The sequence below is a fragment of the Chinchilla lanigera genome, unplaced genomic scaffold, assembly GCF_000276665.1.
Source record: "Chinchilla lanigera isolate Chin_1 unplaced genomic scaffold, ChiLan1.0 scaffold00012, whole genome shotgun sequence".
Classification (NCBI taxonomy): Eukaryota; Metazoa; Chordata; class Mammalia; order Rodentia; family Chinchillidae; genus Chinchilla; species Chinchilla lanigera.
This window is the reverse complement of record NW_004955413.1, coordinates 9375162-9399378: the sequence shown is the minus strand read 5'-3', so window position 1 is coordinate 9399378 and position 24217 is coordinate 9375162. Positions and strand designations below refer to the sequence as shown.

Below are 24217 nucleotides of genomic sequence, written 5' to 3'. Positions count from 1 at the left end.
TGGGTTATGTTAGTTTTTTATGTTTACAACTCATAACCCAGGGGGCCTGAGTAAACTTTCACAAGAGCACCAGGACACACAGCTATTAAAATTTTCTCCCTTTTGTCCACATTTCACTCTCGCCCCTAAGACGATACACACACTCAATTAAAAACACATGAGCAAAATAAAGAAAACTGTCCATGCAGGGTTCCGAGGTCCAGTTGCGGTCATCGACGAGACTAGTTCGGCTCGCTGTGCCCATGGTCCGGGCGCAGGGAGGCAGCAGAGCCAGGCGCCTATGTGGCTGCGGCTTCTGGGCCTGCAGGGAGGGCCCGCTCCTCTGCCAGCTTCGGGCGCACTCTGACTCCGGGTCGGCTTGGCGCCCTCCACGCCAGCGCCTCGGCCTCAGCAGGGCAGTGCGGCTGGCGCTACAGCCGGAGCTCGCGCTCGGGCTTCATGCTGAAGGGCTCGAGGCGCTCGGCCTCGGGCAGCAGGCTGTTGAGCCGCTCCATCAGCGGCACCGTCTGGTCGATGCCCATCTGGATGCGGCGCAAGATGGCTGACATCTCATTGACTTTCTGGATCTGCTCTGCGTATTTGGCGTACCTTTTCTGGCGCTCCTGCATGAAGCTAAAGAGGGTTTCTACAGACAGATCCATCTGCAGAAGGCAAAAAAAAAAAAAAAAAGTAAAAACATTACACTTATCCAAGTCCTCGCAAGGCCAGGTGTCCAGCAGGAGGTACAGTCCCAAACGTCAAGCGGAAGCTGCCTAGTTCTTACAGGAAGTGGGAGGGGTGAGCAGCCTTCCTGAGGGAACCCCGGGGAGGGGAGCAAAGGGATTGGAAATGATCAAGGTGTTACACGCACCTGCCAGTCCCCCAAACATGCATCACTATTCTGCATTACAGACGCGCAGTAAACAGAAAAACAAACAACCCCAACCAAACAAAAAAACAAAACCAAGACTGCTGCATTCCGAAAACGCTCTGGGGAGGATAAAGGGCCATCCTCAGGTCTGTGCTCGAGAGCTGGAGCTATTTACACCCTGATGAGACCCAGAGATCCACACATGAAAGCATCCTGGGCTTCAGCGGGTCAGAAGGTCAGAAAGAACAGGATCCGAACCCGGCTTTGTTACAGGAGTGGTCCTTTCTGCCTCACAAGGCCTCACCCACGGGCGCACAGGGAACCAGGGTGTACCCGCAACAGCATTTCAGCCAGTGCAAGGCTGCAGGCACACCATGCCCTATACCTAGGAGCTGAAAAATCCCCTTCTCCTCGTGATGATGCGGCATGGGCGGGGCAGCACAGCACACTACTCGTGTCCATGGAGACAACGGTGCACACACACCACTGCACTGGGGCCGTCCCAAGGCGCAGCACTGACAGCTACATACAGGACATAATACTTGGTGATGATAAACCGCCACATTACTGTCTGGAGCATTTACTATATAGTACTATTTATTCTCTACTGTTATTTTAGAATGTACTTCTACTTATTTAAAAAAAAAACTGAACTGGAAAGAGCCTCGGGCAATCCCTCAGGAGGGATTCCAGAAGACACTGTTATAGGGGATGACAGCTCCACGTGTGGCACTGCCCCTGAAGACCTTCCAGTGGGACAGGATGTGCAGGTGGAAGGTGGTGACACTGGCCCTCCTGACCCCATGCAGGCCTAGGCTGACATAGTGTGCCAGTGACCTTTCTGGAGGTCCTGGGATGGAAGCCAGGCCTCACGCATGCTGGGCAAGTTATCTACCAATGACTGCAATTCCAGCCCTCTAACTTTTGAGCAAAAAACCTTAAAAATTAAAAAACAAGAAAATTTAAAAACTGTAGAAAGCTTGTAGAATAAGGATATAAAGAAAAATTTTTGTACAGCCGTACAATATTATTTGTTTTAAGCTCAGTGTTAAGAGTCAAAAGACTTTTCAATAAGTTTAGAAGCTGCCGATTCACGGTGGCCCACGTCCATAACCCCAGTTACACAGAAGGCTTGGGGCCCGCTTGGGTAACTTAATCATGAGACCTTGGCTCAAAATAAAAAACAGAAAGGGCTGGGGATGTAGCTCAGTGTACAGTACCCCTGGGTTTGATCCCTAGAACTGCAAAAACAAACTTAAAAAATGAGTAAAAATGTTAGAGTACACTAAAGTTAATTTATTGAAGAAAACATTCTTATAAACGCAGTGCAGCCTAAGTGTGCAGGGTTTACAAAGCCACAGGCCCGTGCAGGAACACGCAGGGCTCCAGTCACCCCGCTCCCTCACTCCCCCGCGGCCGCGCCAGCCCTGTGCACTCCCTCCCTCCCTGCTCCTGCAGACAGAACCCAGGACCTCTGCACCCTACACCCCACCCGCTTCATACAAATTTTCCTTTTTGCTTCCCTCTTTCGTCCCTGAACGGCTACGGCAGTGTGGGACCGCATGGGACAGCAGAAGGGACGGGCCACTCCCTGCCAGGGCCAAACACATCGCCCAGCCGGCTGCAGCCACGGCCCACAGGAGACCACACCACTGTGGACAGCTGTGAGGACCACTTCACGTGCCTTTCCCCTCACTGAACCAACCCATAACCTGTGCAGAACAGGGACAGGCCTCCTGCCTTTTGCTCCTGCCACTGCTGCTGCCGAGACCCTTCCCCTGGTTTCCTGCTCAACCAGGAAGAACCACTTCTACGGCAACTGTGAGGGCAACTGCAACCTCCTTCAGTCACCTATTCCAGCCGCCCTCCCCTCACAGCTCCCGGTGTTTACTCATCTCACCACAGAGCAGCCGTGGAAGACCGGGCCATAAAATCAGAAGCAGGGCAGGAGACCTAAGCCAGGTCCGGGAAAAAATCATCAGTTCTATTTTCTTACTGGGGTGGGAAGCAGGGGAGGTGATGGGGCCACCTCTGTGCTAATTTCTTCTCCCTCTTGCTCTGAAATGCCCTGTGACAGACATGGCAGCTAGTGGGAGGGGGAAGGAAACACAAAACATCTGGAACAGGAATCCGAAAGAGGCAGCAGATGTGGACGTTCCGAGGTTCTCTGCAGCCCTCGCCAGTCCCCCGGGCCCGGGGAGCAGTGAGTGGGCAGGCACAGAGCTTGAAGCGCACCACCGAGCCTTCTGGCCCACCCAGACACGCAGCACCTTCTGTGGGACAGTGGCTCAGAGGCCAGCTGGACGCCCTCAGGAACTAGCACGGCGCCCTGAAATGCCTGCTCCAAAACCCCGATCCTTCTCAGGGTATCACACCCGCCTCCACTCCGCAACTCCACCAGTGGAGACAGGTGCCTGAGTGTGTGTGAAAGGGGCCCCGAGGCTCCAGCGTAGCTCAGCACGTCTGACGTCGCTGGCAAGTAAGTCACCGACCTCGGACAGCCCTCATCAGTTCTCACCACCACCCTCACGAGGTGTTTTCGTTCCCGTGGCACATGCCTCCGTGCCCACTTCCACTCCCGGCTCAAGCCCATGTTGAATCCACCCAGAGCTGTGTCCAAAGCCACTTAAGTTCCATGTACAGGTGAGCACACGAGTCCAAACATGCTGTTCACACACGCTTATGTCATGTCTTTCAAGAGTCAATTCGGTCAGAGTTCACAGGAAATAACTGCCACAGAAGAGGAAAGACTGAGACACCTCCCAGGTCTCACAGTGACAGAACCAAGGCCAGAACCCAGATCTCCTAAATCTGGCATCTTCCTTTCATGTGTACTTCCTGAGCGAGAGACACGGACCACTGGCGGTGTGTGAGACAACAGGCGGTGTGGGCACGGCACTGGACAATGCTAAGTCACATGACGGCAGACTCAGCACTTTCTAAATTTTTCCCCATCTTTCATTGCGAAGAAACTCACAATTTGGTGCAAGCAATAGTAAAATCAATAATAATAATAAAGTGGTGATGCCAAGCTATGATCCTTGCCTTTTGTTCTCAAGGCAACATCGTCTTTGATCCATAATCCCTATCCTCGCTCCCTGAACTCCAGGCACGCACTTTCTAACACTCTGCTGTCACTTCAGGCAGTCAGCCACTATCCAGTGCAATTCTGAACTCTCCATTTTGACAGTACATCCTTTTTTGCCTTTCTTATTTCTAGTTTTGGCACAGATTCTAACCGGATAGCACATATACAGTGGTGCCTCGGCTCACAAATAGTTTTGTTTGTGAACAATTTTGTTTGCAAAGAGAAGTGTTTGGCAAAATTTTGTTTGCAAACTCTGCACAGGGTGACAGACAAAGATGAGCTTGTCTCCCACATGAACATGCACATGGCCATTTCCCCCAGAATCACGGGGAAGCATGGAAGACTAACTATAGTCTTCTTGATGAAGACATATTATGGGGTCATTTAAAGTCCCCTCACTGAACACTCCTTTGTTGTTCACAAGGTAACTGTACAGCTCAAGACAGGGCAATCTAATCATCTCTGCCAGTGATGGCGAACCTTTCAGAGCTTTCAGTGATGCCAACAGCCCACTGTGGTATGCGTGCCACAGGTCTGCCCTCACTGATCTATACTGTAGGTGAAGGGTAGCCGTGAGGCTCTCTGTGGAACAGACCAGTTAAATTTTTGCTCATCACTCCCATCAATCCCCTCATCAGCACTGGCTGAGATTACAGGTGCTATGTCTGACTACTGAGGCTTAAGTGCCATCTGCTAGCAAGTATCTATGTAATTTGGTCAATGCAGATTCTACTGGGGCAAAGATTTCAGTGTTTTAAACTCTGCTCTATCTTCAGTACCTACCAAATGGGAGGTCCACAAAAATACCTGTCAAATAAATGAAAAGTTATCTAAGCCTCTATTCCCTCATCTGTAAAGTGGTAGGGCTAACAGCAGTGGCTACCTCAGGACGGTTCTGAGGACTGAGACAATGCATGTAGATCACTTACTACACTGCCTAGCGGAGTAAGCACCTATTAAATAAATACGTAACTAGTCAGCAGGCATTTATTTGTTTTATCACGTGCTGTGTCTGAATGCTAGGTCCTAAGGACGCGGATACTAGGAACCAAAGCTATTCACACCCCCACAGCTTACTGTGTACATTCACAAGACCTTTTCTTTTCACTGGCTTTGTTAACAAGACTTTAATATTCCAGGAAACTTGGGCAGCCCCAGAGAGAAAAAAGTTGCAAATAACTTTGTTCAGGAACTTGAAAAAATTAAATAAACAAAGTATTTGATTTTCCAATAAACAGTGAAAAACTGTTTACTCTGCACAACCAACGCCTGCCTCAAAAGCCTCATACTGGTGTGACCACATGACTGAGTTCTGGGCAATGCGTGTGCGGGACTCTCACGGCAGCTTCTGGCGCCCTCCTGCAGAGCTGGCTGGCACACGTTCTGCGCTGCTTGTCCTCTTGGTCCCTTCCTCCAGCATGCCGCTGCTGGAATGTGGATACGGTCTCTGTAGACCTTGGGCTGGCAGTGCAGTGAGTTAGGAGCCCGGGTCCCTGAGGACTCTGTGGGTAAAAACAAAGCTAGGTCTGACAGTGAAGAATAAACTTTCATTTTGTATAAGGCACTGTAATTTGGGGGTCTCTGTAACACTAGTTAAAGGAGTGAGATAAAACCCCTGCCTTCAAGAAATTCATGGTTTACACTTTAAACCTTACCCTATATATTCATGTGCCATCTCTGGGGGCAGTATATTTCAAAGGACAGGTTTTTAAAGAAAGATTACTTTGGGTATAACGGTAGGCTTCCCTAAGGTATTTGGTATCTATAGAATCTGCTCAAACTTAGCACCAAGGCCTCAAATGGATGGTGTGGATCTATTTGCCCATCTCTTTAATCAACAAAGCAAGTCAAACCCAGGAATATACAAAAGGGAGACAGCACTGGGACAGTGATGTTATCTTAAGGAGTTAAGCTTTTTCAGCCTCTGAAAATCTAAGAAATTTATCATTTCAACAGAAAAAAAGTTACTAGTTGTGTATTACAGTAGATGAAGAAAAAGCATCTGACAAATTCAATATGCATTCATTTTGAAAAATTTTAGCAAGCAAACTTTCTTAACCTGATAAAAGGTATCTATAGTTAACATCATAGCCACTAGTGAAAGGCACCTTGCTCCCCAAGATCACAAAAAACCAAGAGTGTCAGTTTTCACTACTTCTACTCAGTGCTGTCATAGAGGTCGTAGCCAGAGTAACGGATCAATAAAAAGAAATAAAAGACACAGAAACTGGAAAGAAATAGTTAACAGTCTATTTGCAGATAATGGGATAATGTACTTAAAAATCTTAAGGAAACTACCCCAACTAATGAAACTGTCAAGTGAATTTAAGGAACTTGCAAGATATACGGTGAATATAAAAAATTATATTTTGCATATATAGCAACGAACAACTGAAAAATGGAATAAAGTACAGTTTACAGTTGTATCAATAATATGAAGTAATTTGACAATACATAACAAAATATGTACAAGGCTTATAAAACATTGCTGTGAAAAATTAAAGAGCTCAAAAAAATGAAAAGTGTACCATGATCACAGACAGGAAGATCCAATACTGTGAAGATGTCAATTCCTCCAAATTGATCAATACAGCCAACTACAACCTGAATAAGAACTCTAAAAAGACACTTGTTATAGAACTTGATAAGCTGATTCTATATACATAGAATATCCCAAAGGATTCTGAAAAAGAACAATTTGAAGACATGTAGTACTTGATTTCAAGAATTATTATAGTTACAATAATCATGGTAATGTGGTATTGGCATAGAGACTTATAGATTAATGACACTGAACACAGTAAAAACAGATCTAAAACATATAGTCAATTGATTTAATTGGTTATAAAGATTTCAAGATAATAGGAAAAAGAAAAAATTTCAACAATTTTGGCTAGGGTAACTACATACTAATATGGGACAAAAAAGAAACGAGACCCCTAAACTGCACAGCACAACAACAGGGGAATAGATATGATGAAAGTACGTTAGATACATATAAGAAAAAGTCAATGAAACCCAGTATCTCTATAATTATATGCATTAATACAAAATTAACATGAAATGGACCACTGACTTAAATGCAGAAGCTAAAGGAAGGTTTAAAACTAAAAGAAAACGTAAGAAAAAAATCTATGATACCGAGACAGGCAGAGATTTCTTACATTCAAAAAGCACTAACCATCCTATCAGATTAAAAAGCTTCTGCACAGCAACTAACAAGAGTAAAGAGATAACCTACAGAATGGCAAAAAAACTTGCCAGCTATTCTTTACATAGACGACTAATATCTAGTATATATAAAGGACTAAAAAAAAAAAAGACTCCCCCCAAATAAAAGAACCAATCAAAAAATGGGCAAACGAAACAGACACTTCTTAGAAGAAGTACAAGTGACCAATAAGTACATGAAAAAATCTTGAACATCACTGGTCATAAAAGAAATGCAAATTAAAACAACACTGAGATTCCACCTTACTCTAGACAGAATAGGTACCATCAAAAAAAATCAATAAATCATTGTGGTGAGGCTGCAGAGGGGAAAGGAACCCTTCCACATTCTTGGTGAAAATGTAAACTATTACAATCACTTTGGAAATCAGTATGAAGATTTCTCAAAAAACTTAAACTAGTAATTCCATTTGACCCATACTCCCCTTCTAGGTATGAATACCCATGTTGACAGCAGCACAATTTATGTAGCTAAATCTTGGAAGCAGTCTATATGTCCTTCAACAGATGAATGGATAAAGAAAATATGGTATTTGTACACAATGGAGTATGACCCTATCATAAGGAAGGATAAACTTGAGCCATTTGTAGGAAAAGGATGCACCTTTAGACTGTAATGTTAAATGAAATAAATCAAGATACATAAGCTAAATATGAATTTCTCTTATATGAGAACCCCAAAGATAAATAAGGAAGAAAGTAAAAGATAATAGGAAGTAAGGAGATAGGCCTTTTTAAAATAGGAAGATCAAGAGATGGAGGGAGGAGGAGAGAAGGAAAGAAGATGAAAAAAGAATCAAGACGAGTGTGGTGAATTAACTAATGGTCAACTTGTAACACCCAGCTGAACTGAATCAGCACGGTTTTGGATGTGGAAGACCCCTCAGAGGATTACTGCCAACAGCATAAAAGAACTGGAGAGGAAGGTGGTGTGCTGTAGATTCTCCTGGAGAAGCTTGTTGTGCTGGTTTTCCTGATATGGTCAGCTGTTTTCATCACTGGAGGGGCTCAGGACCTCGCTGTCACTGAGGATCGCTGCAGTTCTTTTTGAGGGGGCTCTCATCCTTACTTTGAGTGTCACTTCCTGGCTCCAGGGCAGATCCCTCAGCCTGCTGGCACAGATCCTTCATCCTGCTGGCGCAGACTTTCTAGCTTCCACCGCTGGCCTTTTGGCTTTCCCAGGGCAGATGTTTGATATAGACTTGCATGAGGCATTGTTATGGGCTCAAGGCCTCCAGATGGAGTCGCAGAAGACATTGCCATGCGCTCTATCTCTTCAGCTGGACTTATGGAGGACATTGCTATGAGATCTAGGCCCTCAGCTGGATTCTTTGGGTCTCTACTGTGTGGACAGATTGCCTGTCCTCTTCTGCATTTGACTCGTTGGGTGAATATTTTAAAATAATCCTATAAATTATATGTCCTATACTAAATCTATTCCCTTGTAAACCCTGACTGCAATGTGTTATGTACATGTACTCTCCCACAAGGAGTGTAATCATTATGTAATGTATCATATACTAATCAAAAATGAAGCATTAAACATAAAAGAAAAAAACTGGTTAAGTTGTTTTAAATTCTGCCTGGCAAGCGCAAGGTCCTGAGTTTGATTCCTGGTGCCAAAAAAAAAAGTTCTTTCAAATTTAAAAGTTCTCATTGTAAGACACCCTTAAGAAAATAAGCCACAGACTAAGAATATATTCATAAAAATATATACATACACTTAAGCAGACTTACATCCAGAATACACAGAACATTTATAATTCAATATTAAGACAGCACCCCAGGTATCTCTATGGAAATGATAGTCTTACAGAAACAGAAAAAGAAAAATTCTTATAGAATCACAAAAGATGCTGAACAGCCAAAGCATCTTGGCAAAAAGAACGAACCTGGAGGTGTCATAATACCTGACTTCAAATATACTGAAAACTACAGTAAACAAAACCACAAGGTACTTTCATAAACACAGATACACAGACCACTGATACAGAATAGAAAACCCAGAAATAAACCCATGTATTTATAGCCAATGGATTTTTGACCAAGGTACCAAGAGCATACTTTAGATACCATCCTTTTAATAAATCATGCTAGGAAAGCTGGATATCCATTTTCAGAAGAAAGAACACTAGATCCCTATAAAGTATACAAAATCAATTCAAATTAATCAAAGACATTCTTAAAACTATGAAATTACTAGAAGAAAACACTTCAGGACATTGGTCTGGTACAGATTTTCTGGATATGATCCTAAAATCACTGGCAATGAAAAACTGACAAAATGGATAGCATCAACCTAAAAGACTTCTGTACCACAAAGGAAACAATCAACAGAATAAAGCAGCAACCTACAGAATAGGGGGAAATATAAACTATTCATCCAAATTAACATTCAGAACATATATGGAACTCAACAGCAAAGTCAAATTTACAAATGGATCAATGACCTGAACAGACATTTCTCAAAAGAAGATAAACAAACAGCCAAGAAGTTTATGAAAAAAATGCTCAACATCACTCATCACCAATGCACTAAAATACAAACCACAATGAGGTGTCAGATCACGTTACAATGGCTGTTATCAGAAAGACCAAAAAATAAATGCTGGCACGGATGTGGGGAAATGGGAATGCTCGTATACTGTTTGTGGGAATGTACATTAGTACAGCTATAGTGGAAAAGTGTTGAAGTTCCCCAACAAACTAAAAATAGACCTACCATATAATCCAGCAAGCCCACACTTGGGTATATATCCAAAGGAAAGGAAACCAGTATGCTGAAAAGATACCTTCACTCCTTTTATTGCAGCACTGTTCCTAACAGCTAAGATACGAGATCATGCTCTAACAATGGATGAACAGATACAGAAAATGTGGCATATCATGAAACCATAAAGATGAAACTGTCTTTGTGGCAACATGGATGAGCCTGTGAGACACTGTTAAGTAAAATAATGTAGGCACAACCAAGAGAAATACTGTATGATCTAACTCATATTGCATAAAACTTAAAAAGCTGCCTCTTACAGAAGCAGAACATATAGGGGCTAGGGATACAGCTTAGCAGCATAAGCGCCTGCCTAGCAAGTGCAAGGTCCCGAGTTCGATTCCCAGTACCAAAAATAATAGTAATAATAATAATAAAAGCAGGACGTAGAATAGTGGCTAGCAGAGACTGGAAGCGTGCGGGCTGGAGCAGTGAGGAGAGGCACTGGTCAACGGGTCCCTCGGGGGTGCAGCTCGACAGGAATCACTTCCGATTCTGGAGCACAGCAGAAGATCTATGGCTAACAACAACTAATTTTATATTTCAAAACAGCTCATAAAGAATATTTTGCATGTTTCCAACACAAAAATATGACAAATGCATTGATAGATGACAATTATGATGTCTGATGGCTTATTATATACATGTACTGAAATTTCTCACAGTACCTTAGAAATATTTGCAGTCTACTTGCAGATGGCACAACAGGGCACTTAAAAGTTTTTTTAAAAAATTAAAACTTTTAATTTTTGAGAAGAAAAGAACCCAAATTTGGAATCTTCAAAAGAACTGTCTCAGGGCTTCTGTCTCCTGAAAACACTTCTGAATTACTGTATTCCTACGGGAAAAGAAGCCAGCTTGTGAGATTGCTAAAAGAACTAAGATCACCTCCAGGAAGTGTGCTCCAGCAGCTGAGCTGAACATCAGCTAACTTTATTTTAAAAAGCAAAGCAGAATGGGCCAGTGATGAGCCTGTGGGGGTGGTGCAGGGCCCAGAGACACCACCTGGGACAAAGGTGCCAGGGAGGTGCTAAGAGCTCAACAGGGTGATGACTGTGCCCTCCACACTGCAGGAAGCCAGGCTCTAGAGAAGGAAGAAGAGTAGCCAGATGCCAACCAGACAGCTGTGCTGACAGAAGCCTTGCTGAAGCCCCGACAGCATGGAAGGAAAGTTAGTTCTGTTCAGTCACCCAGAGGGACTCTGGGACTTCCAGCTCAGGATGGAGTTCGTCCTGAATCTTCTCTGTTGTCTCTGGATGGTTGCTGCCGCCAAGTGAGGAATGGCTATTCACACACTGGAAACCACACATCCAGTTGCACAAGGCCGTCTCACAGCAACCTTCCCTGGCTGCGCTGCGCTGTGGTGACCGGACAGGACCCGGATGCTCTCAGACCCACTGACTTAAACTCTCCATGGGTCACCTCCACAGCCAGGCCAGGGCCTTCACCGTGGTGAAGTGTGGACATCTGAGGGCATCGCAGAGCTCCAGTCTCAGGGCTGGGAGTGGAAGCTTCTACAGAATCAAACTGAATGAAACTGACCTTAAGCCCTAAAATCTTGTTTTGGTACCAGGAATTGAACTCATGACTGTCCCCCTGAGCTATATCCTCGGCCCTACAGAATCAATAAGACAAACAATTAATGGGAGGCTAAGAAGCCATGCTGGTGCTATGGCCAAATATACACAGCTTGGAGACAGAAAGCAGTGGCATCACATAGAGATGGGTCCAAATCTTGCTTATCACCTTGAATTAGGTCTTTAACCTCTGAGCCTCAGCATCTTTATCCCTAAACTGTAGATAATGACAGCACCTACTTGATGGGACTGATACAAGGATGAAGTGAGATAACATGTGCAAAACAGCCTCAGTGGGGGGTTGGGGGGGCTTCATAAATTGTAAAATACGTGACCTGAAACAGAAACTGTGCCTAGAAATTTCTTTTACATGAAGAATGGGAACACAAGGCAAGAGATGTAAAGAAATATGGGTAGGAAAGTGATGAGGCTTTGAGGCACCCACACAGACACAATGTGTCTCTGTTGTAGAGGTGGAGCTTATATATGCCTCATCTCTGTTACAGTAACTACCGCCAAGACTTTCACAATCACCAGATGACAGTCTACCATTGTGTTTTCCACCCGCATCCTTCAGTTCTGTTCTAAACTGCTCCTGAACATCGCGCAACAGAGCTACATTACTCATCCGTTTCCTGCCAGAATCATCTCATACTGGGAAATGACTGAAACCATCCTTTATCTACAACTCCTTCCTTATCTTTTTTATTTTCTCTTTTCAGGGCCAAGGATTGAACACAGGGCCACCCTGGGTCTTTTTGATCTGCGTGCTCAGCTGTGAGAATGGATGACTGTTACCATCACTAATTCGTGCTACTCAACACAGTAAAAATAGCAAGTACGTAAGTGCACCTGAGTACACTTTTTAAAAATATTTTGAAAGCAAACACAAGCATGTTAATAGATTGTCTCTTCTCCAGCAAAAGCACACTGTTTCGAACAATTTTGTGACATACGATTTCCCGATAAAATACGCTCTGGTGCTGGGCCCAAGTCATATGGAAGACGACACTGTGACCTAGTTCTCAGACAAATGTGAATGTTCCAAGGCACTGATCCATACCAGTAGGCCTCTCCCTATGTGTAGAAACGTCTTTCTGTACTGCCCATGCTGACCTCAAACTCCTGGGCCCAAGTGATCCTCCTGCCTCCGTCTCCTCAGTAAATGGGGCTGAAGGTGCTTACAATTTTAAATTAGAAAGTATATATGACATAACAGCTCTTCATCAAGGTATTGTACATCTTCTAAATTCTAAAACTTTTTTTTTTTAAAAAGGGTCTTACTATGTAATTCAGCCTTGAGCTTACTTTGTAGCCCAGGCTGCCTCAGGCTCCTGAGTGCTGGATTATAGGTATGTGCCACCATGCCTGGCTAAATTATAAAACTTTAAGTTATATAATTCAAGCAAGTTGAATAACTTTATCATGGATCAAAAGAAATATTAAATAGATAGCTCACTTTGCACTCATTCTACATTTAAATTTGTGTATCTCAAGGAGATCAATTTAGGAACATACAAGTAGGGAACAGAAGGCTAGGAAGGGGTCAAGGTCACTAGACAAAGGGCTGCCTGTCCTCTTTTTAAGGTTCCAAATCCACCCTTCAGCTTTGTTCTGTCTTTGCATGGATATTCTGTGCTCAAAACATAATGAACACTCAGGGATACATAATTCTGTTCTTTTATTGTAAGGATTTTCCAGCAAAAGGAGCTAAATGAAAAAAATGGCAATTCATCCTGTATAATAGCCATCCAAATAATGAACTGAGGTACGTAACAATCTTTATGATCAGTCATAGCCAATCAAACTTGACTATGACCACACCTTGGGTATATTACTTATTTTTAGCAATGTAAGCTCCCCCTTCCCTGCAACTACCGACTAGTAGGAATTCATTACCATGAAACAATGGAGATCAGAAGTCCTAAATTTAAATCTTACTAGTTGTGCGACCTTAAACAAATCACAAACCAAGTCTCAGTGTTTAGTTTTTAAAACTGAAAATAACATTTATTTGTTCATCATATCTCACAGTGGTGTTACTAAGATTATAAATGTGATCATATACACAACAGTGACTTGAAAACAAAACTGAGCTATAAAAATGCAAGGGTATATTATAAAAAATTCTACTGGATGGCCAAATATCTTTGGATATTTGTATTTCACAGTACTTGACTAAGAAGTTTCTAAAGTACAGAAATTTTTTTAAAAACTGTTTCAATGATTTATATAGTCAAGCTTCTATATACAACTTTCTCACATGTTTCTGAAACTCAGAACTGCCAGTTCTCTGATTACAAAGCAGTTAGCATAACTACACAAATCAGTACTATCCTGAGGGCAAAATCTGGAGTTTCAGTTACAGCTCAAGTCATTTCTCCAAAGAAGTATGGAAATGGCCAAGAAGCACATGAAAAGATTTCAACATCACTAGTCATTTTGGAATGGAACATCAAAACCACAGAGACAATAGCCTGATACTAGGAGGGTGAAAATAAAAAGGCAGACAGCAACAAGTGTTAGTGAGGAACTAACTGGAGAAACTGGAACTCTCCTGCTCTGCTTCGGCATATACAACAGTGCACTCTAAGGAACAGCTAGGCAGTTTCTCAGAAAGTTAAATGGAGAGTTACCACTGGCCAGCAATTTCATTCCCAGGTAAACATCCAAGAGAACCAAAATGCAGGCACACAGAAACCAGTGCACACACATTCACGGGATCTCATTTATTTATCACATGCAAAAAATGGAAATAACCCAAAATGTTCATCATTTTGAATGCTGAATCCTGATGAAAGGATAAACAAGGTATGGTATATCCCTAACATGAACTATTTAGCCATTTAAAAAATGAGATACTGACATAAGCTACATCGTGGATAAACCTTGAAGACATTATGCTAAGTCAAAGAAACCGAACCTGACAGATCACATTTTATATTATTTTGTTTATATGAACAGAATTATGTTATATAAAAGTCCCTAAACAGGCAAATCTATAGACAGACAGCAGTTGGATAGTTCCCAGGGGAGAAGGGAATGAGTGTGGGTAATGACAGGTTTCTCTTTGGTGTGATGAAAATGTTCTGGAACCAGACAGTGGTGTTAGCTATACTACCTTCCTAAAATATATAAAAAGTCACTTGATTGTACACTGTAAAAGGGTGCATTATGAAGTGAGAATTATAGCTAAACTTAAAAATAAGTGAAAAAAGTACCTTCGTTTCCCTCCCCCATACTCGTGACAAGCTCACTTACCAGTCAGGGCTGCTCTTTAAATCTCACCTGGACCCAGAAGCTGTCTGACACTGAACCCCAGGTGACCATTTTCAAATGACCAGAGTTCACAGGGATAACAAAACTTATTTGTCATCCTGACCTAGACATTCTAAACAAACTGCTGGAACCAGGTACAACATTTTTAACCATAAAGAAAGGTGGTCGCTGAGTCTGCAAGAGAAATAGTCCAGGTAAAAGGTGGTGTGGATCCAATCCTGGACCTTTACACGCATAACACCACGCATCACCTAATTCAAGAGAAGTACGACCTACGCTCCCAGCCACCTCCTAGAACCTCACTTCCTTGTTTTTAAACTGACTCCTATGGGCCACATTCTTTTAAAAAAATTTTAAACAAAAACTGTATGTATTTAAGGTACACACACCACACAGAAGATGATTGTAGCCAAGCTAATTAAGGTGTCTATCTCTTTATACCGCTAGCACTTCATGGTTTTCACTGGAGAAACCTTCTCCAGACATTTTCCTCCACTCTCCACATGTGGCACTCGTGTCACTCCTTCCAGCTCCCTGCTATCAGCTGTCTCCACCTCAGAGAACACCACATCCTCTGCTCTCAAGCACAGTTAGACACATCCTGGCCCCCCATCTGGCTTCTAGCTCTACCACACCCTCACCACTTGACCCCTCACGGGTTTCCAGCCAGATCATAGAAGGTCAGGGTGTGTTACACTGCAACAAAGCCTTGCGGGTCAAGGATGTGCTCTCTGTCTTTCTCACCCTTATTTAGTCATCCTAGGAACACCATTACCACAGAGAAACCTCTGTGAGTCCCCAGGAGAGACTTTTAGCTGCCTCTTTCTTGCATAGTGGACAACACTGGGCAGGCTGAAGGGCACCACTGACCACACAGTGGACACTAGGAAGTCACCTTGTTCCTGAACACAAAAGTTTTGAAGACAAGAGTTCTGAATACTTTACAATGGCAGCTTTTAAGAATAAATTTCTGCAATTCATCCTCACATACTTTTGCTCTGGAAATCAGACAAGAGAAGTCTTGCCTTAACAAATCTCAGTTCACCTGCTCTAACAAAAACAAAAAACAAATTGAAACCTTAAAAATGAAAATATTTCTTGTGGTAATGTCTGCACATCACATTAGGATAACCTAGAAGTGTACAGTATCCTGTGATTTCCTAATTTTTTATTAATATTAATAAAATAATGTACAGCAGTTACAACTATTATCCATTACCTACTAAAGGTCAGATACTGTACTATGTATGTGCTTTGTATTATTTTTATCCCTCACAATAATACTGTAGGAAAATATTCTCTTACTAGAGAAGATGAGGAATTGGGGTTTTACAGATGACAAAATGTGCCCAGGGCCATAAAGATAGGACCAGCAGTGAAATAAAGATTTAAATCCACACTTTCCCTCTACCTATATTTTCTATGTGGCTAGTTAACTTAAATGTTAATCCACTTCAGTTAAATATACAATGACATAAGCTACATCATGGATAAACCTTGAGCAAAGCATTCAACATCTTTCCAAAATATTTAATAGATGAATTTGAATGGCAATTTTCAATGTTTTCAAATGGAGTAAATTTTGAGCAAAGCATTCAATATCTTTCCAAAATATTTAATAGATGAATTTGAATGGCAATTTTCAATGTTTTCAAAAGGAGTAAAAAATTTTTTGGTTTCTTTTCTTTTTTGTTTTTTGAAACAGGGAGTCACTTTATAGTTCAGGCTGGCCTTGAACTCGCTATGCAGGCCAGGCTGAACTCACAGGGGTCCTCCTGCCTCAGCCTCTCAAGTGCTTCCAGCACTTGCCACCACTCTCAGCCTCTGGTTTCTAATTTAACCACCGACATTTTTTTTTTTAGTAAAAGAAATAACACACTGCCAAATATAAACATCTACATTTAAAAAAAACAGAAGAGACCAAAGAGAATAAACTGTCAGCAAACAAACATGAATGACATTTCCACTGTACACTTTGTACTCTGACATTTCCCTTACACAAGTGTTTTACAATCCTTGACCTCACCAAGGGGTCTTAGAACAAGGAGTTTTAGAGCTGCAATGGTCCTGAGATGCTCTCCAATTCCAACTCACTTTGCTACAGACGAAGCTGGACTCTGTAGCAGCTAAGCACGTTGCCTGAATTCATTCAGATGGTGCTGACACAGCCAGTACCGAACTCCTCATTGCTAAGGCCAGCACACCTTACTGTCACTGTCCAAAGCAATGGGAATCTGTAAGCGACATCTCCTTTTCCATAGTTAGTTCTACCTTACCCCACAATTACAACTATACATTATATAAAAAATGATCTAAAATGAAGTTTTTCAAGACACTACTTCTGTCCATAAGTGAAATAAAAATCTATCATGTAAAAAAAAAAAATCAATCGACAGAATGAAATCTGACAACTCCATGTCCATGAGGAACAGAGACCTGCTCAGGTGAGCCCAGGCCTGTAAACAGAAAGCGACAGGTCACAGTGGCACACAGGTCTGCTTCCTGCTGCATTACGTAACCCTCCAGCTCCTTATTACCCTGCCGCTTCCTGTTGCACAAGGACGGACAATGAGCAGACTGTCGCCAGGGTTTCCATTAATTACACCACAGGCCAGGCAGCATTGATTACCACATACTGGACATTTTGAAGTGACCTTGTTTCCTTTGTTCAAATAATGTATCTAAATGTCTCAATAAAGGAACAAATTTTATTCAGGTCTTTAAGAGAATTGAGAGATACTAGAAACGCAGGAATCTGAATTACATCACTTTGTTTCAAAAATTCTTTTTAAGACTTGCCAACTTCCCCTTATGCCTCCCTACCCTTGGCATTTCGTCTAGGTAGCAAAGAAACCTCAAAACCTTTAGGCAGCTCCCAAAACAAAACGTACTAACTTCAGGCACAATACACCCCCACTCCCGTAAAGGCTTGAAAGTGGCACTGCAAGTTGGCAAAGTAGGGAATGAAACCGATCACAGGTAAAAATGCAACCTCGAGGGCAGAAACCCTGACCCTCTGTCTTTTCAGGAGAGTTTTCCTCGCATTACAGGATAGACAGGCATTTTGGGTAGTCAGCTTAGATCTCTGGCTGCTGTGACAAGTCCCCGCTCCGTATCAGGGCACAGCCCCTGGGTCTCTCTGGCTGAGGACCCAACGCTCTGCAGTGCCTCCAGAGCCCACCCTGCGTGAGCCTCCCCGTTTCCCTGACTGCGCCCCTCTGTCTTGCTCCATGACTACATGTCCTCCGAGTTACTTTCTTAAAAACAGGATTGGGGGTTTGGATGGAAATGTCACTCCCCACAGGCAGAATTGCCATTTTAAGAAAGTACATGTGGGATCTTTGGAGTTTTTTGCTTTATGTTTTAAGCCTGGGGCTGCACCCTACAAAGGTGGCTTCTGACATGTAAAAGTATACTGCGATGCTGTGAAGGGAGACTACCTGAAGACACTGTGCAAGGGGAGGCAAGTGTCAGGCACGAACACGGAGAAGCTGGGCAGTGCAGAGCCACGGAGGAACTGAAGAGCAGGGGAAACGAACAGGAAGAGCCCAACTGTGGAGGCTCAGCGCGGGTTTTGATCTAGATTTGATCTCACCTCTTCTTGTAACGACTATAGATGTCTGAACTTCAGTTTATCTGTCAAATGTAGACGGTAATACATGTAAAGTATGTATTCTAGACCCGCAAATAAACTGAGAGCTGAACAAAGGAAACCATGATTACTTTTTGTTTCTAGGCTAGTGGCATCCCCAGTGGAGGACAGGGCTGAGCAGGCCAAGGCGGGAGTGGGTTCTAGCACAACCGAAGGCATGGGGCACGAGCAGAGGCAGATGGGAGTCTAAATTTCATGGATTTTGGAGATTACAACAAGTGAATCTAAGGCTCAGCAAGGACAAAGAGGGGGATACCCCACAACTCGTACATCTTTCTACAGCTGTTTCTTAGAATCATAGTCAATGCTTAGGTGGTAGTTACTATTTCTCAGCAAGTGACTCACACATTTCTATGCACAAAGCAAAATCATGGTCTTCAGCTAAAATCTCCTTGCCCTTAGCAACCATGCCCTGCTAAAGGGCAGAACTCAAACTTTCAGACGGGGATGGAAAGAGAAAAGCTGAGGTACTTTAGGATATGGAAAGACAGCAGTACCAAACTGTGTTCAAGTTGTGCCACTAATGCTCAGACCTCCACAGAACAACAGCCATCCTTTCTTTTACATGGCTCCTGGAGCCTGCAGAGCACCTGCACATTCATTACTCCCTTGCCTAGGCGACAGTTTGACTGTCCCCTTAGCTTTCTACATGGGCCATGCCCCGTAGCCCTTTGATCCAGCTTGAGACAAGTGAGAAGCTCTGTCCACTCATGAGTAGAATGGGGCTTGTGGAGTTTCACCATGATGTCAGCGCAAGTCTTAGGACACCAGCATGCAGTCTGTCAGCATGGGCAGCAGAAAGATAATAGCTACCTCAAGCTTTCAGGACACATCCTGGAGAAATCTTGAAATCCCTAACTTGTGAAAGAAGAGACGATTTTTAAAGGAGTACATATCTCTAAGTATGCTCCCATCTAACAATAGAGACATAAATAAGCCAGGCATGGTGGTGCATGCCTGCAATCCCAGCCCTGTGGGAGGCTGAGACAGGGCTGTAAATCCAAAGGCGGCCTGGGTGACCCTGTCACAAAATTAGAAACTGATTTTAAAAGGGCTGGGGATGTAGCTCAGTGTGAAGGCACTGGGTTCCATCTCTAGTAACACACACACTTCAGTTCAGAACATCCAGATAAGTATAGCAATGGAAAAACTAATGAGAAGAACCTTGGATATTATGACTTTCATTAGTCAAAAAGTTGGACTAATTTCAAGTACAGTACAGTTACAAGGAGTTTCCCGGCTAGCTTCAGATTGACCAGTAGGTCTTTATGTTAAAAGTTCCTTTCAAGGAAGGCCTTCCCCAGCCATCTCGACTAAAATTTCTATCCCAATGACATCTCATCCCCCTTTCTCAACTCTTGTTTTTGCTTTTTTTCCTTTTTAAATGACGGAGCTCAAGCTCAAGGAATTGTGCATGTTAGACAAATGCTCTACCAATGAGCCACATCCCCAGCCTTCCTTTCTCATTTTATTTTTTAATTCTTAACATTATTATCATCTTACATGCTATCAATGTTACTTTTTACTTTGTTTATTGTTCGTTTTCCCAGTGGAGCAAAAGGTCTATGAATGGAGGGTCCATCTCTTCTGCCAGTGATGACTTCTCAACCTACGATGCAGCGCGGCACACAGTTGCAGTGTTCACAGACGAAGGAGGCATGGAAAGGCACAGGTACACACAGCTCTGAGAGCCATGTTCTAGCTTGGTGAGTCGTAAGTTTCCAGAGGGAGACAGAACTCTCCTGAGGCTCATATATGGTGACAAAGAAAAACAATCGTTTATGAATATTTAACATAGTTGAAATTATATTGACTGTATACTGCTATGTCCTGGGTTTGCTCTCTTATTGTTTTTTTTTTTTTTTTTTTTTTTTCTCCGGTACCGGGAACCGAACTCACGACCTTGCGCTTGCCAGGCAGGCACTTTGCCGGTGAGCTAAATCCCCAGCCCCTCTCTTATTGTTAAAAGCATAATTTCTCTAATGTTCCTAGGTTTTCAGGAGTAAGATGACTTAAACCAAGGGAAATTTACCATTGAACCTTGTACCAGCCCTTCTGAATCTCGAAATTGAATTACAGATGCATTTCAGTTCAAAGATGACACAGATAAATTAGGGGTGGTGGTGCATGCTTGTAATTCCAACACTCAGGAGGCTGCAAGTAGGATGACTGCTTCAAGCTCAAGGCCAGCCTGGGCTACATGGTGAGTTCAAGACCAACCTAATCTACAGAGTGAGACCCCATTTCCAAAAAAAAGATACAGATGTTCAAAACTTAGTATAATCCTGAGGAGACAGATACTTTGGATTTAGCTGCAGCCATGTAATTAAATTCTAAGCAGATGTGCGACACTTACAGGTACAGTCTTGAAGACTCTCCTGGCTCTCTTTCCTGCCAACTGAATGTCATCAGTACTGTGGTCTGTGAGGATGGCAGAAGCACAAGACAGAAGGCACACCTGAGTCTCTGAACTCAAAGGTGGAGCGTTACCACAAATACCTCCTTTCAACAAGAGCAAGAAATAAACTTCTGTTGTATTTGAACCATTACAATTATTGAGTCTATTTATAGCTGCATCCTAGCCTGCCCTATTACAACTCTCAAAACCTTTATTTTCTCCAAAAGAATAAGAAAGCTCATGAGTCGGTAGCAGGAAGTAGCTGAACAATCTATTAAAACTGTTCATTTACCAGACATATTTTTTATTATATGTCAGGTATTATTCTAGGCATTGTGGCTGGCTAGTCAGCTTTCCTTTACTATAACAATATACGTTAGATAAATCAGTTACCAAGAGTAAAGGTTTATTCTGGCTCATAGTTTTGGAAACCCCTGTGCATAACTGGTCGGCCCTGTTGCTTCAGCCTGTCATGACATGATATACCGTGGTAGGAGCGCAAAGCAGAGCAGAACCATGTACTTCAAGGCCAAGAAGCAAAAACAAAACACTGCATGGGCTAGGGTACCACTATGACCTTCAAGGGCTCACTCTCAATGTCCCAAACACCTCCACCAGTCCTGACTTTTAAAGGTTCCACCATCTCCCCATAGCACCACTCTGGGGGCCTAACCTTTAACACATGAGCTTTGGGGAGATATTCCAGATGCAAAACATAGCAGCAGCAATGTTCAAATGTGCTGAAGTTCTCTGTTAAAGATATACAGGACAGGGAACATCTCTCCCCAGCCTTAATTCCACTTCTATGCCCAAGTGCCCGTAACAGTGCCCATTAGCTGGCTATGGATCACAGATACTCTGGGTTCCTGGGGCTCTCCAGCAGATGGAAATGTGTGCAGGGAGGGAGAAGCACAGGGGCTCTAGTGTCTGGCACAGGTGGCGAGCACTAAGAGAACTGGCAGGGCCAGCTGTCTAGGGGCATATCTAGGGCAGGCAAACTGGGGGGAAATGGAGCTGTTCACACATGCTCATATGCTACTGTCCAGAACGTGAATGGAGTTAAATCTCATAACAGTCAAATAATTGGGTTTTGGTGATACCTTGCCAAAAAACACAGCCTACATGTCCAATAGGCAAGTAATAAACTACAGTCGGCCCACTTCCAGGATTTCTCTCTTTTGGCAGGACGGTGCTGAAGGAAGCGTAGGGCCCAGCCCAAGGAAGCAATGTACAGCATACCTTACTGCTAGGTGAATCAGAATAAGCCAACCCCCCATCTACATTTCCTGCCACCCAAGGACTGGTTGCATTTCTTACTGAAAATGAAAGTTTCCCAAAGGAGGGAGGCGGCTATAATTTATATTGTGTAACTTCAATCTGAAATGTATACCAGAGCAACTTGAGTCCCCCCACTCCTACCATAGTAACTTATGAGACAGAAGAAAGGGAATACAAAATTTTCTTGAAATGCTTTGCCTCATTACTTCACCAAAAAGAAGTTGGATATCTCAATGCTCTTGTCAAAAATTTTTAATCCTAAAATAAGTACTCCTAACCCATTTTATAAATTCAGATTTTAAAAAAAGCAGCAATTGACGGCAGACTATGTTTAAAAGCAGCAACAGGAATCTACCAGTGCTGTTATTTAAAGGAGATTCAGCTCAGGGGGCAGGTAGAAAATAAGCACCACCAGGTTCATGCTAACTAGGTTCTAACTGAAGGACTTCAAAGGGAATGCTACAGCCAGTTCAGATACTGATTCTCTGCACAACACTGGGAACAGCTCTTGATAGCACTCTGTCCCCTGGGCGGATGCACACTACAGGAAGTCAGGCCAAACACATGGAAAATGGTTTCAGCATGGTCTTACGCACTACAGCACTATCCACAGACAGAAATGCCTGGTCAGCCTTCCTTCAAACACCCGCTGAGTGCCCACCGTGTGGAAAGGGAGTAACTGCAAAGGAAATGAAGGGTTCAAAAGAAGAACAGAAACACAGGCTGAGCATCCCTTAGCCAAAATGCCTGTCCCCATAAGTGTTTCAGATCCTGGAATATTTGTGTAGACTTTACTAGTTGGGCATCCCTAATCTGACAATATGATACTGTTTGAAAACTGGGTCAGTGCTCAAATAGTTCTGAATTTTGGAAAATCTTGGGAGTTTGGACTGTTGGGCTGGGTGATAGTCAATGCTGTAAAGTGGTAAAGAATACTGGCCACCATGGAGACTCACCTTCTACTATCATCTTAGACATTAACAAGGAGAAAGACTTTCAGCGAGTCTCAGGGCCGGGGATATAGCTCAGTGGTGCAGCGCCTGCCTGCCAAGTGCAAGGTCATGAGTTCAATTCTCAGTACAAAAAAAAAAGCAAATCTCAAATAAACCTTAAGGCCCTTTGCTTCCTTATCGGCGCAATGAAAACACTGATACGGCTTTACAATGATTCTAACTCCTTCACATCCATTCACCAGAAACCCTCTCCAATGCTTATAATCCATTCATGCTAACACAGTACACTTATCACTGTATCTAAGAATTAAAAGTGTAGATATTACCAGAACTGTATCTGACTTTGTTCTCAAGGTGATTAAGCAAGAACACAGTCACTGTACCAAAATAATCCTAGTGCTTTGTCTTAGGAATGTACCCCGATCTACGAAAACATTCACCCACTGACAGCAACCACAGTGAACCTGATCGGGGACCGGGAAAGTTCTGTATGACTCAACTCCAACTTCCTAGGCTGTGCATCTGCGCCCTCCTTCCTCATCACATGTTCCGCCTCCAGGAAAGAGCACAGGTGGGGAGCAAATGTGCTCCTTTCTCATTCGCCTTTCAGTCAACCCAAATTTGAATGAGAGATGTAACCTAAAACTCAGAGTGTCTCTCTGCCAGCTTGACTCCTTAGCAGAAATGATGATGTATCACACACATCCACCAAAATAAGGAATGATGTATCCACAGCCTGGAAGCCCAGGGCTAATCATTTGTCATCGTCTACTTTTGTATCTCTCAAGACCCAAGGGGAGTTAGGTTGCTATTCACAAGGCAAACAAAACAGTTCAACATAAAAATTCCAAAAAGTTATGTATTTATGGGATGAAAGAAATCATGCAGGGTTTAAGTGAAACTGCAAACCACTAAAAAGTACCTGCCTTGCCTCTATTCAGTTCTTTATCACATTTGAGTTGTAAGAGCAGAACTGTAAAAATCAGTCAATATTTAGGGTACTATACTTGTACCAAGAACTTCAGGTAAGGCCCACGCTTGTAATCTGAGCACAATGGGAGGCTGAGGCAGGAGAAACCCAAGTCCATACCCAGCCTGGACAACATAGAGACTTAGTGGGATCCTGTCTCAGAATCTTAAA

General features: G+C 43.0%; 1 protein-coding gene and 1 long non-coding RNA gene across 6 annotated transcripts in view; one reads left to right on the top strand and one right to left on the bottom strand.

Annotated features, from left to right (window-relative positions):
* Borcs5 (BLOC-1 related complex subunit 5) overlaps positions 1 to 24217 on the bottom strand; it is an 89613-nt gene continuing 65396 nt past the window's right edge. For 2 of the 4 annotated variants that reach the window (XM_013511430.1, XM_005378962.2), the window contains exons 4-5: positions 5279 to 5440; positions 1 to 641 (exon numbers count right to left, since the gene is read on the bottom strand). In XM_013511430.1, coding sequence (XP_013366884.1) covers positions 411 to 641; positions 5279 to 5440 — 393 coding nt within the window. In that variant the 3' untranslated portion in view covers positions 1 to 410. Of the gene's footprint in view, positions 642 to 5278; positions 5441 to 20060; positions 20301 to 24217 lie in introns of those variants that run through there. The other 2 variants (XM_013511431.1, XM_005378964.2) reach the window with 2 other exon arrangements.
* On the top strand, positions 12242 to 20990 carry LOC106147934. 2 transcript variants are annotated; one of them, XR_001232972.1, is made up of 4 exons: positions 12242 to 12354; positions 19998 to 20119; positions 20440 to 20650; positions 20806 to 20990. It is a non-coding gene; the product is annotated as an uncharacterized LOC106147934 (long non-coding RNA). The 2 variants fall into 2 exon arrangements; XR_001232971.1 differs by having other exon boundaries at positions 20364 to 20650.